Source organism: Cibotium barometz, chromosome 9, assembly GCF_041138505.1.
Source record: "Cibotium barometz isolate CiBa-2024 chromosome 9, ASM4113850v1, whole genome shotgun sequence".
Lineage (NCBI taxonomy): Eukaryota > Viridiplantae > Streptophyta > Polypodiopsida > Cyatheales > Cibotiaceae > Cibotium > Cibotium barometz.
The window spans coordinates 6,771,617-6,788,528 of NC_141054.1; the positions used below are offsets into that span (position 1 = coordinate 6,771,617).

The 16,912-nt window shown below is 46.8% G+C and overlaps 1 protein-coding gene across 4 annotated transcripts in view; it reads right to left on the reverse strand.

Moving 5' to 3' along the window:
- LOC147635202 (glutaminyl-peptide cyclotransferase-like) overlaps positions 1–16,912 on the reverse strand; it is a 38,657-nt gene that overhangs the window by 10,226 nt on the left and 11,519 nt on the right. For 3 of the 4 annotated variants that reach the window (XR_015266613.1, XR_015266614.1, XM_086802414.1), the window contains exons 7-10: positions 14,478–14,595; positions 14,215–14,312; positions 14,056–14,126; positions 13,943–13,970 (exon numbers count right to left, since the gene is read on the reverse strand). Coding sequence is in view for 2 of the 4 variants with exons in the window: in XM_086802414.1 (XP_086658540.1) it covers positions 13,943–13,970; positions 14,056–14,126; positions 14,215–14,312; positions 14,478–14,595 (315 nt within the window). In the remaining 2 variants the exon portion in view is untranslated. Of the gene's footprint in view, positions 1–12,190; positions 12,721–13,942; positions 13,971–14,055; positions 14,127–14,214; positions 14,313–14,477; positions 14,596–16,912 lie in introns of those variants that run through there. The other variant, XM_086802413.1, reaches the window with a different exon arrangement.

The following is a 16,912-nucleotide window of genomic DNA, read 5'->3' on the forward strand; positions in this document are numbered from 1 at the left end:
CTTTCGCCGCCTCTGCCTTAAGCCTCTCCCCCTCTTTTTTCCTCCTTCCTTTTTTCTGCCCCCCTCTGGTTTTCCCCCCCCCCCCCTCTGTCTTCCGCCTTTCCCCCTCTGCCCCCTCCCCGCTCCGCCTTTTGTGCAGCTCGGTTCTTGCAGGACACTCCGTTTTCGCTTCGCCTTCGACTAGGCTTTAGACACTGATGGAGTTTCCTCCCGCCCCGCCTCAGAGGGACTCTTCCGCAGCCCCCTCGCCCGCCCCTGAGGATATCCCCATCAGGCTTTCTCTTTCGCCAGAAGAGGAAGCGAGCCTCGCCGCAGAGAGGGAACGCCTCCAGGCACATTCCACCATCTGCCGTATAGTCGGCACTCGCCCCAGCAGAGGGGAGATCCGGGATCTTCTCCAGGCCCGCCTTCTTGCAGATGTGGGCAATATCGACGTTCAATTACTGGGCCGCGGACACTACCAGATTGAGTTCGAGTCAGCCCAGAGCGTGGCCCAGGTCCTAGCCATGAGCCCCCTAGACATCAGGGGCGCTCGGGCCTTCTTCAGACCTTGGCAGCATGGCTTCGACCCAGCAGCGGCCGAGCAGGGAGAGCGCCTCTTCCATGTCACAGTTTGCTTCCCTGGACTCTGCCGCGAGTACCTTCCGCTCCTTTCTAGGTTAGGAGCATTGGTGGGCTCGGTGCTTGAGACTGGCCCCACAGCAGCTTCAGTGGTGGCTAGAGCAGCGCTTGCCTTCGGTCAGGGTTTTGGTTCCTGACATCTCCTCCCTTCCGAAGGTCATTCAGCTACCTAGGATAGGGGAGGGATGGATCGATCAGAGAGTGGAGTTTTCGGGGCTCCCGAATCAGTGTTTTATATGCAGGCAGGTCGGCCACCTGGCCAAGGCCTGCCCTCGCAGGAGACCCCGACCTTCACCGCAGCAGCAGGCCCCCGATGGCCCGCCCACATATGCGGCTCGGCAAGTAGCCTCTGGGACACCTGCTCAGCCCACAGAGACCTCAGATTGGCAGCCTGGACAGGGGCGCCGTAGAGGGAGACAGCCACAGCAGCATGCCCAGAGACTGATGCAGCAGCAGTCACAGTCTCAGCATTACTGGGTTCCAGTGAGGAACAACTTTGCTCCCCTCTAGGAGGAGACCCCAGCGCAGACGGAGGATCAGGAGATGCCAGCACCCCCTCCTTCACCCCAGTCCCCCCCTCCCGCCTCGCTTTCACCTTCACCTCCTCCCGTTCCCGCTCCTGTTTTGGCAGCGGCTCCTTCCCAACCCCCTTCTCCCCCCCCCTCCTCCCCCTCCGCTCGCCTCAGCTCCTCGGGAGGCCTTGGCAGTACCCTGGCGCTCACCTACAGTCCGGCGGGCACTAAGCACCGACCTTGCTCGAGCTCCGCCGAGGAGACCTACTATGCCGATTCGGGCTTCACGGATATCCTCTATCCGCAGTCGGCTGAGTAGTCTTGACACTCGACAGCGCTTGGAGCCTTTTGACTACTCCTTCACACGGCTTTTTGGAGCGGAGGGCCCCCATGAGCCAGCACCCATCAGAGTTCATGTGGTGAAACCTCCGGCCCGAGGGGAGGAGGCACTTGATTCAGCGGTGGCCTTCTCCTTATCTCTCTGTGGCACTAGCGACCGGGAGTGGACTCTGGATCTTGCTCTTAGCATTTTGAAGACTTAGGCAGTTGAGTTTTCTCACCATGTGAGCGATCTAGAGATGACAGACGTGATAGGCCGACTCTGGGAGCTGGCTCATTTCTTTGATACTGGGAGTGCGGATGCCTCCGGGATTCGACATTTGGTGGTTCGCATAGTGGCAGACCTAGCACGCGACCGTGGTTATGTATGCATACACGAGGTTGCTCTCTCTGAGCGAGAGGCAGTCGCCATGGGACACAGCCACTGGCGCCTGATCCGAGATTCTTGCAGCACACCGGGTGGGCAGATTCGTAGCCGCTTGGATGGGGACTATTCTCCATCCAAGCTGCTTGCGAAGACACGCCGTATGGCTGAGACAGCCTCCACCTCAGCAGGTCATCCATGAGGATCACCTCATGGAATGTACAGGGCCTTGGCGGCGCACACTATGTACGTTACCGAGGTTGCTTGAGGCAGCAGCTTCAGAGATGCCTGGTTGGGGGCAGTATTGATATTCTGATGATGCAGGAACACCATTTGAGTGAGAGCAGGATTCGGAGATATGGTTCGGTGATGCCTGGTAGATGGGACACATTTTGGTTTGCAGGATTTGGCCCCTTGGGTGGGTAGGGAGGAGTATGTATGGTCATTGCGGATGTATGGCGGCATGCCATTGTGGATCGCGGGGTCATTGTGCCTGGTAGAGCACATTATGTTATTCTGAGGATGCACAATGAGCGCTTTGGCGTGCTCAATGTCTATGCGCCCAACCATGCTAGTGCCAGAGCAGAGTTCTGGACCCTTGTTACAGATGCATTGCCCGAGGCCGCACATTGGTGTGTAGGGGGAGACTTCAACATGCTTGAGGACCCGGCCGATAGGGTGGGAGGCAGTCATGTTACAGTGCATGGCACGGAGCTTGCAGCTTGGGAGCGATTTTGCATGACACTGCGGATCACTGATGCATGGCAGCATGAGGCTTTCTCCCGCTCTCAGGACAGTCTTAGTTTCTCTCGGTCGGATCGCCGGCAGGGAGGGACGAATCTATCACGGATTGATCGCTTCTATGTGGGCGACAGGTTCGGGGAGCGAGGGGGCTCCGTTGGCATTCTCGCTGGCACCTCTTTTTCAGACCATGCGCTAGTTATTTTGACACTTGAGGAGAGGACACGGAAGACCAGCTTGCAGTTGAGGATCCCAGAGAGGATACTTACAGATCCCAGTCTTTCTGAGGACATTGAGAGGATATGGCATGATAGCCAGAGCTCTGACCTGGATGCAGCAAGCCAGTGTGCCCAGGGACTCATCGAGCTCAGCTCTTTTTTACACATTGTAGCCTTGACACGGCTGGGAGAGACACGAGAGCGGGAGCGTCGCTTGAGACGTAGCCTTGCTTCGCTCCAGCGCCTTCAGGAGCAGCAACCTACATGTGAGTGGGTCAGTGGACGCAGCTTGGTGATAGAGTGACTGGGGAGTTCTTTGAGATTACCGGACCCCGCCATGCTCGAGCAGGAGTACGCCAGCTCAGGAGGCAGGACGGATCTTTAGCCACTGAGCCCGGGGAGATTAGAGCCATTGCCACTGAGTTCTATAGAGACCTGCTTTCAGCGGAGCCAGCCACGGAGGCACGTGATGCTTGCAAACAGACTGTGTGGGCCCATGTGCAGAGGAGGGTCACAGATCGTATGCGCACAGTTCTGGGTGAGCCTCTTTTAGAGGATGAGCTTGTTGAGGCTTTGAGGGTCCTTCCGCGCCATAGCTGCCCTCGGGAGGATGGATTGACGCCTGCCTTTTTATGCGCTATTGGGACCTTCTGGGGCCAAGCCTCCGTAGGGGCTTTCAATATGTTTTGGACACTGGGGTGATGCCACAGAGCTTTTCCGAGGGCTTGATCTTTCTTATCCCCAAGGGGGAGGGAGTGTCAGATGATATTCGGCATTGGAGACCTATTATCCAACCCTTCCTTGGGGAACTGATTCATGCTACCCAGACAGGATTCGTCAAGAAGCGCAGTATCCTTGACAACATTTTCACCTTCTGGGAGGCGATGGCCCGAGCTAGATTTCTCGGTGAGGACCTAGTCGTGATGCTTCTCGATTTTGAGAAGGCATATGATAGAGTCGATTGGGGTTTCTTAGAGGGCACTATGCTTCGCCTGGGTTTTGAGCCAGTTTGGATTCGAGGAGTGGCGGCTCTATATTCCACAGCTCGTAGCCAGGTGCTGATGGCAGGAGGACGGGGGCCGAGTTTTGAGTTGACCAGATCAGTCCGTCAGGGGTGCCCTCTCGCCCCGTTTCTTTTTCTCTTCTTTGCTGAGGCTATGAGCATGTATCTGATAGCAGAGGAGGTTGGTTTGAGAGGACTCCAGCTCCCAGTCCGGGGTGAGGACCTGCTCGATTCTGAGTTTGCTGATGACACGGGATTGTTTTTGCATGGCCAGGAGGCCAATCTTCAGAGGGCAGAGCAGTCGCTACAGGTTTTTGTGCAGCTTCGGGAGCATTGATCAATTGGCGCAAGACAGTGGCCTTTTGGATCAGTAGCGCTCCCGCTCCGGCATGGAGCCCAGACCCGCGTTTTAGATGGATTCCTCCTGGCACAGCAGTGCGGTATTTGGGATGCCAGATTGGACTTGATTTGTCACCTGAGCAGCAGATTGCCCCGCTTCTTCTGAGCATTCGAAAGAAGCTTTTGTATTGGAGTACAGCTCGGCTATCCTTGCCTGAGAGGGTGGTGGTGACAAATCAGGTGCTTTTAGCGACCATGCGGTACATCACGTCTTGCTGGATCTTCTCGAGCTCTTGCATCAGCCAGGTACAGAGGCTAATCAGGAACTTTCTTTGGTCTGGGCGGGATGGTCAGCCAGCCCGGGCTAAGGTTGCTTGGGCAGTTATTACTCTACCGCTGGCCCAGGGGGGCTTGGGCATTATAGATCCAGTTGATCAGAGTAGAGCCTTATTGGGGAAGCTTATTGTTCGGGGGCTGCTTCCAGGCGCTGAGCCTTGGAAGGAGCTTCTTTTTCAACAACTGCAGGCTAGGGCTCCCCCAGCAGGGGACACTTGGGCACCAGAGATACGATGGATCTTCATAGAGATGAGGAGGACATGCCTCAGTAGAGGATGGGAGGACAGATTTGCCTTGAGCATCCTGCGAGCTTGGGAGCTGCTGAGACCGGGGCTTTCTCAGAGACCTCCTACTTGTGATGAGGAGCGGGCCAGACAGCCGCTCATCTGGAGCCCCGCGGTACGCACAGAGCAGGGTCATATGCTGGGTTCTCGGCCTTGTCTAGCCTGGGGACCATTGGCGGCAAGCCCAGCACGCAGTTTTGGAGACTGGCAGGCCTTCTGCAGTCTCCCAGAGGAGATCCAGGTGGAGAGGCTGAGCCACTTCAGAGGGGGGCTGATTATGAGGGATGACATTCAGGAGGCACTCACTGAGGAGTGGTTCACGCCTTTCGAGCCAGCGGCCCCACGGTGGATGGGAGCCTTTACACAGTTGGAGATCCTGATTGCTGTCAGAGCTTGCACTGAGGATGGTAGATGCCTTTACTATGAGATCCAAGATGAGGGCAGACTTCAGAGAGTGGAGGCGGAGTCGCCTTTGGTAGCAGAGTGCATCTTTCAGAGGATACGGGTAGTAGCCGCCGCTGCCCGGAAGTGGCATATTGATCCAGACCCTGCAGATGTGGACTCTGATTGGCGCATATGGGCTTATGCTGCACGCCCCTTGGCCCGGCTCCAGTGGGACCCTGGCGAGTACGAGTGGCATGATCCTTATGCGTCCCCCGAGGCCACAGAGATCACCTTTTTCCAGTACACTGTTCGGTTGGGGAGGCATATTTTGACTGCGAGGAGGATGGTCTCTCTAGCTGCATCGGAGCATTGGCGGCTACAGGGACTCTCACAAGAGTTCCTCGAGGATTTTTGGACCAAGCTCTGTGCTAGTCGACAAGCACGCAGGATCTCGACTTTCCAGTGGCTGGTTGCCCGCATCCGGGGCGACTCGGATGCGGCGATCTTGCGGCGCCAGGCCTTTCACACCACTTGCTTGGCGCAGCGGCCCCTTCTATACCCTCTACGCGGGTACCCCCCCGCTGGCATTACAGGCCACCTGTTTGGATTTTCCCCCCTCCTATTGTATGATATAGCCTCTCAGTTATTGGTACTTTTTTGCACCTAGGGAGAGTCTCCCTAGCTGCCTTGATTGGATCTCTGCTCTGCCCTCTTATGAGCAGGAGAGGTTTTGTAGCCCAGCGGGCGTTTTTTAGAACTAATGAAAGGATCTTTTCTCGGAAAAAAAACAGATACATGTGCCCCGTAAGCATGAGGCATGGCTGGCCCCTCAACATGCATTGATACATTTTCAGCCATAACTTCTCCCTCACGAGCACACTCGAAGGCATGAGTGGCATGAGAGATACGCGGAATACCTACACCAACAGAAAATTGCAGCCCATGTTGCATGTGTTGTGCATGCACATTTTCAGCCGGCAATGGCATTTGACATACATTTTGACCACTGCCATAAACATTGTATCCTTCACGGGCTACATAAGGTGTTCCTACATGGCGTGAAGTCACTGATTGTTCCTCTCCCATCGCATGGAGATTCATCCTCTTAGACATAAGTTCTTGTTCGGGCACTTGTGGGGATTCCAAGACATGTGGGATGGTTGCCTTTTCTGCATAGGCATCCTCGGTACAAGCCAAGTATGCACGCGTTGCATCCCTCGGTTGCATGTGCAACTCTTGAGCAATCATTGCCATTGCATGATCCATATAAGATTCAGCTTTCTTGGCCTTCAAACGGTCATGTACCAATGGATCCTCGCGGCGGTAGAGATTCAATTCTTCTTGTTGTGCATGGAGAAGAGCCTGCATACGAGTAAGTTCAGCCCTCAAGACTATGGACTCTTCTTCCTGCATCTTCTCTTTGCCACGGGACGGTGTCCCACATATTCATGTTCCCTATTGTACACCACATGAGTTTGCCTGCTACTTGCTCCCATATTTAAGCATAAAAGCTTACCAATAGCAAGTAGAGTCGATGACAGCGGAAGTCTTCGCGATGGAAGTCCTTGGGGTGTTGAGATCTTTGATTTGTCGCCTTTCTTCGCGACAAAAGTCTTCAAGAGGATGAAGGGAACCTTGGGAAAGCTTCCCCTATGGTTCAACTTGAGAAAGGAAGGCTAAAATTAGGGTTTTCAGCAAAAAGACCAGAAATTACAGAAAAAATGAGAGCTGTTTTACTGAATTTCAGTCATTGGGAGTGAGCAGGAGAGTGATTAGCACTCGAAAACACTCTTGGATTGGAAATGGAGAGAAATGGTGAAAAAACAGAGTTTTCAGCCTCCAAAAATCTTCATGAAGAGAAAACACGAATTTTCTCTTAATAAGTGAATGGGGTTCGATCAGGTGAAGGGATATGGGGAGATGCCCATTTATGAGTAAAAGGGGAGGATCAGGTCCTGGACATTGATTCTTGTCCACCTCGGGACTTCAGTGAGTGTGAACTTGGAAGCGGTCATAATTTATAAGTGACTTTTGGGCGCCCAAACTTTAATGAAGTGGGAACGCACTCACTTATAAATATTGGCTAAGTCCTAAGGGCTATTTGAGCCTGGATTGGGTAATACTTACCACCTGTTCACATGCCACACAACCATGTCAGCAGACAGTTTCACACGCACGGTTCACGGGTGGGCGTCCCCTTACCCGGAACTACACATTGGTCAAGCAAGCATGAAAACAGCATGCAATTTCAATGGTAGGCAAGCACATAAAGATGCTATGCAATACAGCATTGGTATGGACAATCCCCATTCATGAGACTATACCAAAATAGACATGCTCCAGGCAAGTACATGAGGTACCAGACCCAATGGAACACCAATCCACCAAGCATTTCCGGGCATGTACACGGAGGCACAAGTCCCAACGGAAAGCCAAGTCTACAATATCACATGAGTGGCATCAATCCCCGGCATAAACAACTGCCATGGACACCAGTCCAATGTACATACATGATAAGAAGGCACGGGTGGACCAATTGGGTGGCCAAATGCTGACAAGCCAACTCTTGCGACAGCTCATTCAGGTTCAACAGAGCATGGGTCTGGAGCATTGCCTGATGCTCAAGAGGGTGGTAGCACCTTCACTCCCTTGTTATAGACAGGCTCAGTTTTTCATCTAGGAGTCGCTTGGTGACATCTTTGTATTCACACGAAGGTACTGAGGCTGACAGTACATCTGCTTATGGGACTTCTATGATATTGTGTACTAGTCACATGAGATGGTAAAGTTGGGTATGGTTCACAGTCGACCGCACCTTGAACTATAACTGCAACTATGGATGGTTTTTGCCTTTGGAACTAAAAGTATGACTGAGGAAGATTGGGATATTGATCTTTGTCATATGGTTCTGGCTGTTCTTGACCACAGGATTGGTCAATTGGATATTGAGATGATGCTATTTGTGGAGTTGGTCTCCTTTGGAATGGCATGGTTTGGTTGAGCTCAAATGCTGCGGCAACCTGAGCTAACACTTCAAGACTCTATGGAGGGCATAAGTCTTGCGAGCAGTCCTAGAGATGGTTTGGTTCATGGATATATGGATCGAACTCTATTTGTGCATGTATTCATACATGGTTTGGTTCATGGATATATGGATCGAACTCCATTTGTGTATGTATTCATACACTTCCTGAGGTATTATTGTATTCTGGTGCCATTAGATCCTGGTACCCTTGGGAATACATGGGTAATACTCTGGATGTGTCAGGATGAGATGCATGTATGTTGGTATGATACATCAAGTACTTTATTATGTTCATGGATGCATCACTGAGTGTGGCTCCTGCGGGATAGCCATGAAACATATGTGGGAAGTACTTAGTGGATGTACTGTTTGGATGCATTGAGTGCTTTTATATGCTCATGTTGCACCTCCAGTCGTGGGTCCTACAGGGATATCCATGGGTGTAAGGCTTGCGAGCAACCTTGAGACTGTTATTTTGAAGTGGGTAGAGCATCTTGAGGAGCATATTGTTTGCGAATGCATATATGTGTCATGCATATGTTTGTCATATGTTGAATGATGCATGGTTTTGTTTTTGGCTAACACAAGTTACGTGTTTCCACTTGGTTTTAGACTTTTGCTGCAGGTTCTGAAGAAACAAGCAAGAGTTGTTTGTCACTTTGACGTGACAGTGTGGCCTTATTGTCCAGGATGATTGTTTTCATACACTAGAGGGGCATTGCTTTTGTCATATGGGGAATCTTTGCTCATGCGATGCCTTGCTGTGTTATTGAGTGCAATCGAGGACGCTTGCTATTTTTCAAGAGGAGGGTATGTTACGACCTTGTGTTTTTCCCTCTGGACAACAAGCAGGTGGGCAAGGCACGGGATGGACAGTGTGAACAGGCATTAGTTTGGATATGAAAAGGAAACCCATATGTGTGGCCAGCCCAAGTGTGAAAGGGGACAAAAGGGAGTTTTGAGTTTATAAGGTTTTTAAACCTTTGAAGGCTTAAAATAATATTATTATTTTTATGGGCATGCGTTTTTGATATCTGCTTTTGCTTTTTTGGAGAAAGCGAATCGCATGGTTATAAAGGGAGAAGGGTGGTGGATTCTGGAGCAGGTCCCCAGGTAGCCTGTGGGAAAGTAGCCCGGCAAAGCGATGGTCTGAGGTGGTGGTGCAGGCGGAGCAACGGTCTCAGGTGGTGGCAGAGGTGGGGCGCAGGTGGATAAGGATGGCATGGCCTATGAGACAAGTCCGGGCGAGAAGATGTACAGCAGCTCCGACGCAATGGGTGTTCGGGATGAGCTCCTGTAGGGCATCTACGCCTACGGCTTAGAGAGGCCCTCGGCCATTCAGTAGTGCACTAACCATTCCATCATCTAGAACCATGACGTTATCATCCAGACCCAATTCGGCACCAACAAGACCTCCATGATCGCTCTCGCCGTCTACCAGATCATTGACACCTCTGTCAAAGAGTTCTTTATTTGTGGATTGCAAGCCTTGTTTTACGAGATTGGGATACAGAGGATCTAGTTAAGATGCACAGGATGATGTTCTTGGAAGAGATCTGTTGTTGCTCTTCGTCTTGGACTTATTTATTCAAGGATTGCTTGACACATCCTCTTATCTTTCTCTCTCTAGGTTTTGGCAACCGTGATTTGATGGTATATCTGTCATGGAAACAGGACATTGGTTTTTTTCGAGAGGAAACAAGACTTTGGTATCGAGAAAACAGGTCTTTGGTTTATCGGATACAGGTCTTTGGTTTCATGTGGAAAACATGTCTCTGGATTCATGTGAATAGGTTGTAGTTTTCTCGAGGTTACATGCAAGCTGTGACTTAGGGAAGGACATATGGTTTGGTAAAGCCCTACTGCTGTGTTTGGGAAAGGGTTTGAGAGATCCATGGTAAAGATGGAGAAGACCTTTTCAAGCAGGGAGGTGTTGTGCAGGTGTGCCTTCTCTATGGAATGCTTTGCTATAATAACGAGAGTTCTTATTTGGAATTCCTGGGTGAAACTTCGAGGGATCCTATTGGTAGAGGATTCTATGAGTAGTACTTTGTACTCAAATTTTTGATCAAGTAAAGAAATGCCGCAAGGAGCGCCACTGCGTAATTGGTGTCCTTGTACTATTTGTAGGAGCACTCTAGCTCCCCCTGTTTGTTTCCTTTTCCAGGTCCCCATGGGAGATGAAGTGTTTTGTGTGCGAGTGTTTGTTTCACCGCCCGTCAGATTTCTGAAGGCCGGTTTCAATTCGCTTTTGGTCATGCCTTTTAATGGTAGGGATAGGATACTTATTCTTGACAGTGACTTGATTTAGTCCTCGATAATCTATGCAGAGGCGGAGAGTTCCGTCTGTGGAACTATCAAGGGATGAAACTCAAATTCGAAAAATCACAAGTTGAATTTCAAACTAAACTAGTACATACAATATGCGTGTTTAAATGCACCCATGTGCACGCACACCCACAGAGAGAAAGGAAGGAAGATAGATTTTATCAACGTCTACAAAAGACCCAATGGGTCTATGAGACCATGCGTGGGACCAAAGGATCCCGTGAGCGCATAGTCGCAAAAAAACGCGTTTTGTCATTATGAAACCTCTGAAATGTTTCCAAGTGAGAAAACCTCGAAACTTCTTGGCCAGTGACGTTTCAAAAAAAAATTCAAATTTTTTTTTTTCCCTTGAGTATATCCTTATGTAGTAGCAACTTGAGTGCCCATGGACCCGCTCCTCTTTTGTTCTCCTCCTCTTCCTCTCCTTCCTTCCCCTCTTCTTATCCTACTCCCTTCTTCCACTTCATCTCCTTTTCCCCTGTTTCTTTTTCTTAGTCTTCTCCTCCTCCTTTTCTTCTTTTCTTTTCACCTCTTCTTCTCCCATCTCTTTTTCTTCCTAATCTCAATTCCATATCTACTTCATCTCCTTAATCCCAAATTTTACAATGCCTCGCGGCAACAAAAAATGACAATACTTGGAATGTGTGGGATGACATGCATATATATATATATGTGTGTGTGTGTGTGTGTGTGTACAAATATATATATATATATATGTATATATGTATATATACATATATGTATATATATATGTATATATATATGTATATATACATATATGTATATATATATGTATATATACATATATGTATACATATATGTATATATACATATATATATATATTAATATGTATACATATATGTATATATACATATATATATATATTAATATGTATACATATATATATATATATATATATATATATATATATATATATATATATATATATATATATATATATGTATATATATATATGTATATATACATATGTATATATACATATATGTATACATACATGTATATATACATATATATATACATATATGTATATATACATGTATATATATATATATATATACATGTATATATACATATATATATATATATATATATGTATATATACATATATGTATATATATATATATATATATATATGTAATGTATATATACATATATATATAGATATATGTATATATACATACATATATATATAGATATATGTATATATACATATATATATATACATATATGTATATATGTATATATACATATATATATATATGTATATATACATATATATATATATGTATATATACATATATATATATATGTATATATACATATATATATATATGTATATATACATATATATATATATGTGTGTGTGTGTGTGTGTGTGTGTACATACGTATATACATGTATGTACATATACATACATATATATATATATATTTGTACACACACACACACACACACACACACACACATATATGCATATATATATACATACATATATATGTATGTATACATACATACATATGTATATACATACATATGTATATACATACATATATATGTGTATATATATATACATACATACGTATGTATGTATACATACATATATTTGTATATGTATATATAGGTATATATATATATATATATACTATATATATGTGTGTGTGTTGCATGGCCTGCGACCTGCCTGCCATCTTCGCTAGAGCCATGTCTGCTGTCTTCGCCATCATCTTGCCTGCCTTGTGCTTGTGTGTGTGTGTGTGCGCACACGCACACTCAAGTGCTCAACCTGCTATCTTCGTTTCTTACAGCCTTCTGCACTTCCGTTTATGTTTTTCTCCTCCGCTACCTTCTGCCTTCTCTGCTGTTCGTTTCTGTCCTGTTTATAAACTCAATTCAAAGTCTCGGTTCCTTCAGCCTACAAGCTCCAAAGCCTGTACGTATTTGTTTGGTCTGTGTCTATGTTTTTCTTTTCCTTCGTTCATGGTGTAGTCTCTGGCTACTTATCATAGAAGGGATTTGTCTATTGAGCCCAAACGCAGGCAATTGCAATTTGACTTGCAGCCTCTTCATTGTGACAATCCAGAACTCCGGCAGTTTTGCGACACTCTTGAGGAAGGATTTGCGGACATTCGACAAGCATGGGATGCGCCTATGCCTGATTTTTGTTTGAAAATCCCAGGCCTGTTCTCTTTGATCCTGTAACCCAACTGCCACACAAAGCAGTCGGGGTTTACTCTGCAGCGCGAGGTTTTATGAGGTAATTCTCAATGAATCAAAGTACAAACAAATGCTATCGGAAAAGTTGCCTTTGTTCTTTGGACAGCAAATGGTGCATGTTTACCCTTGGTCTCCCACCAAAGATTATCAGAATTTTATCACGCACAGGTGCCCCTCTGTGGGTGGAAGTGGTGGATCTCTCCAGTTTATATATGCCCTGCATTGCCTTTTTGGGCTGAATGACTGGGTAAGGTTGTATGCCCTCCCGAATCTTCTTGTCGCAGTGTTAACAGATTCTATATCCTATGGGATACAGATAAACAAACCCCTGGCAGGGTAGCAATGGATGTTGAAATTCAAGGAATCCCAACACAAGAAGTTTTCTTTAGGCTCAAATGGGAAAATTTTGCAGGATCTTGTTTAACTTGTAAAAAGTTTGGACTGCAATCGGAATGTCTGTCGCTTTTACTGCGCCCGCCTGTTGCGGCCACACCCCCTGCTCAAGCTGCTCCTGCCCCTAATGTGCAGACTCAAAAGGGGAAGAATGTAACTCCCTCACAGAATGCAGGCCTGTATAAAGTTCCAAGCAAAAGTTCCCAGCTTTCATGCAGTAAATGCAAAAGACAAAGATAGACTTAGATGCATGGCAGACTCCCAAAAAGACTCCTCCTAGACAAAGGCCTGTGGTCTCTCACAATTGGACAGAGGGAGCTTCTACATTTGGATCGAGTAGGTCTCACCAGCTCTCCAGAGTTTCTCGATCTCACGTACAGTGATCCAGCTGCATGCATGTTCCCGTCAAAGGTGAAGCCGTGTGTTCTCCGCTCCTACCACCCATTTTGTGGCGCTGAGCCCACAGGAGGCTTGGCAATGAAGCAAGTGGTGTTGGGGAAACCGGCAGGTGTGGATTCGTGAATGATGGGGGATAGTTGTGAAGTGAGGGTGGAGATGGGCAAGGTGTGATCAAGGTCAGAAATGAGGGGGGAGAGATGATCCTCATACACGAAGTCACGGTCATGGTGGAAATGAGTGTGAGTGAAGGTGGATATGAGAGAGAGAGAGAGGTATTTATAAATATATGTGCATGAGTGCATTCACACAGGTGGGTGGGTGTGTGATTTATCTCATTCACAAGGCATGAATTGAAGCTACAAACACTCCAAACCAACAAACAGATTAAAAGAAGGAAGAATCTGAAACATAAAAGCACACCTTGTTTCCTCGGGCAAGTAGGTCCCCTCTGGAGAAAAATAAATAACCACACTTCAGTCACTCAAAGACTTCGATATAGAAGCGAAACGTGAGAAACTCTGCAACACATTTACCGCAAGTTGTGTAGAAGAATCCAGCCAAGTACTTGGCCATCTTTCGGTGAGATCCTGACAATGCAATCTTTCTGCAAATTTTTTGTTATTAAACTATGAAGTTGAGAGAGTTTTGCATTAAAGTGAGAGATGTAATATGGTTGGAATAACAGGCATTACCATCCAAACATTGGCCCACAATTCACCATCAATATACTCCAGCTCATTGAGAGAGGTGATCTCTTTCTCCCCATCCTTCACCATAAATCTCCGTTCTTCTGTAAAATAAGCCCAGCACGCAGGTGATATGGGGGATTCCTTAGAAGTGAGCCCTGTGGGTCTAGATTGTGATTGAATCAAAAGGACAACCGGAAACGCAGACGCAGAAATGCAGTCTAGAATGTGACTGAGTCTATTGGAGCTGAAAGGTGCTTGGAGATGACCTGCAAAAGTGGAAGGCTGCATGACGTAAACTGTTGATGTACCATCGCTTCCATATAACACCTTTCCATCTGTGGCCAATCCCCATCCATCTTGCATCGGATGTTTGAAACTGTCCAACTAATCCAAAGCCCACAAAGCCTTAATTCTCCTACCCAGAACGCCTGAATCGATCAGCAATGATACCATGTTCAATTTTTCAAAAAGAATTATCCATATGAGGAATATGAAAAGCACCAGAGGATTTTGTATAACCAAGAAGCAAGCTATTGTTGAAAGCACACAAATGCCTGAATGTATTCAACACAAAAAAATGTTCATATATGTTTGTTTTGCCTGCATGCATGCATGCAACATTAGGCAGGCCAGTGGCAGGCGAGCAGGTGTGTGTGCACACACACCCGCAGCAGTGGGCAGATGGGTGGACGTGTGCATGCATGTGGCAGCCTGTGGGTAGACCCGTGTGTGCGTGTGTTGCAGCAAAAAGTGCATACATGAAACACAGTTAATCTACCTACTCCCATACATGCTGCCTACACTGAAAAGAGACTTGACAGGGCAGGTATGCTGGGGGTGTGTGTATAAGCATGCATGCATGCAATAGTATGAGGGTGGGCGTGTGCATATGTATTTACCTGCATGCCTCCCTGCCACTGTATGCGTATGTATGTTAGGATTACACATACCTAGAACCCTCCAAGTTAAGACAACCCACTTGCGATCTTGCAACGATGATCACAATAGATTCCAGCTAGTGGCTCACCTCCCACCCGTAGCTTCCAATTTGGAACCACCCTTGAGCCTAAGGTCTAGATTGCCCTAAGTCAGCCTTTGCCTTGGCAGCAAGCTTTGGCGTCCCCCCTGCTCGAAGCTCCTCTGGCCCTTGCCCTGGCCCTGAGGTCCCATGCTCTTGGCAAAACGTGCTACCTAAGGATTCCTTCATGATTAATAAACAAGCCCTAGGTTCACACTTTTATAGAACAGCCTTGGTTATCATAGACAATCATTAGCACTCAGCCCTATACTTGATCTTTTTTCCCTTTTCAGCCACTAGTTTGCTTTCAATGTGACTCAAGTCAATCCAAATCTCATCCTTGCTGGCCCTAGCCTCACCTCAAAGGTCCAACCTAGTTGGCTTTTGTAATGAAGGGGTACACATTAATTGGGCAATTAGCCATGGGCGCTCGGACATGTAAATAAATAATGGACCGTAAGGCCATGTGAACACACCATGGGCCTATATAAGTGAATTAGGGAAGATGGACAATTACTCTTTTTACAAACTTAATACAAATCTTAAGCCCAAGCTCTTGGCTATGGTGGTACTCCCATTGAGTGCATATGTGTGGTACTCCACTTGAGTGCATTTTCTTTCCTTACCTTAATCTCTTTCTTGCATTGGTATTAGAGCCTAGCCTTTGATCCATCTTCTTCTTCTTGCCAAACAAATTTCAAAAAATATGTATGGTTCTTGGTTTTCTTGATCTTCCCCAACATTTTCTTGACAAACTTGGTGCAAGCATGGGAAATGTTTTTAGTGGATGCTAGGAACCATGGCTATGGAGATCTAGAAAGCAAACTGGACATCAAATAGGTGAGATTGGAGACAAGTTTGAATGGTTTTGGTCAAATTTTCATCAAATGGGAGCCCTAGACTTGAAGAAAAATGTGTGGGGAGTCGTTTGACCAAGTGATGTAAAAAAGGATTAAAAAAAAAGTGGGTGAAGAACGTAGATATAGCTGCCGCTTGCCTGCGCTTGCGTTTTTTCTAGGGTTTTGTTTGCAAGAAAGAGATTAGGGTATGGAAGGAAGATGTACTCAAGTGGAGTACCACACATATGCACTCAATGGGAGTACCACCATAGCCCGGAGCTTGGGCTCAAGTTTTTGTGAAAAGGTAATTGTCCATCTTCCCTAATTCACTTATATAGGCCCATAGTGTGTTTACATGGCTTTATGGTCCATTATTTATTTACATGTCCGAGCGTCAAAAATTGGTCCTATTTGCTTCAAAATGAGACCAAATCATGTCCTAATGGCATGGCCACCACTCAAGATCACTATTGCCATGGTTCTAGTATCAAACTTGAAGTATTTTCCATGCTTGCACCAAAATTCCCAAGAAAATGTTGTGAAAGATCAAGAAAATCGAGAACTATACATGCCAATTCACATGTGTACGTTGCCCATAACTATCATCAATCCATGCATCACAAAGCCAAGTGTGAAGAGTCTTCAAGAAAGGTGAAAGAGGCTCGTCCAGACAACCCTTAATGAGCTGTGAATTTCCAACCATCATGAAGCTCATCATTGGCTCACAATAGACCACCACATCAACACATGTGAAAGTTTCCATCATAGGAAAAATATCTATGTACGTCAAAATATCATCAACACACGAGACAATGTCCAAAACCTTATGCACTTGAGTGTATGG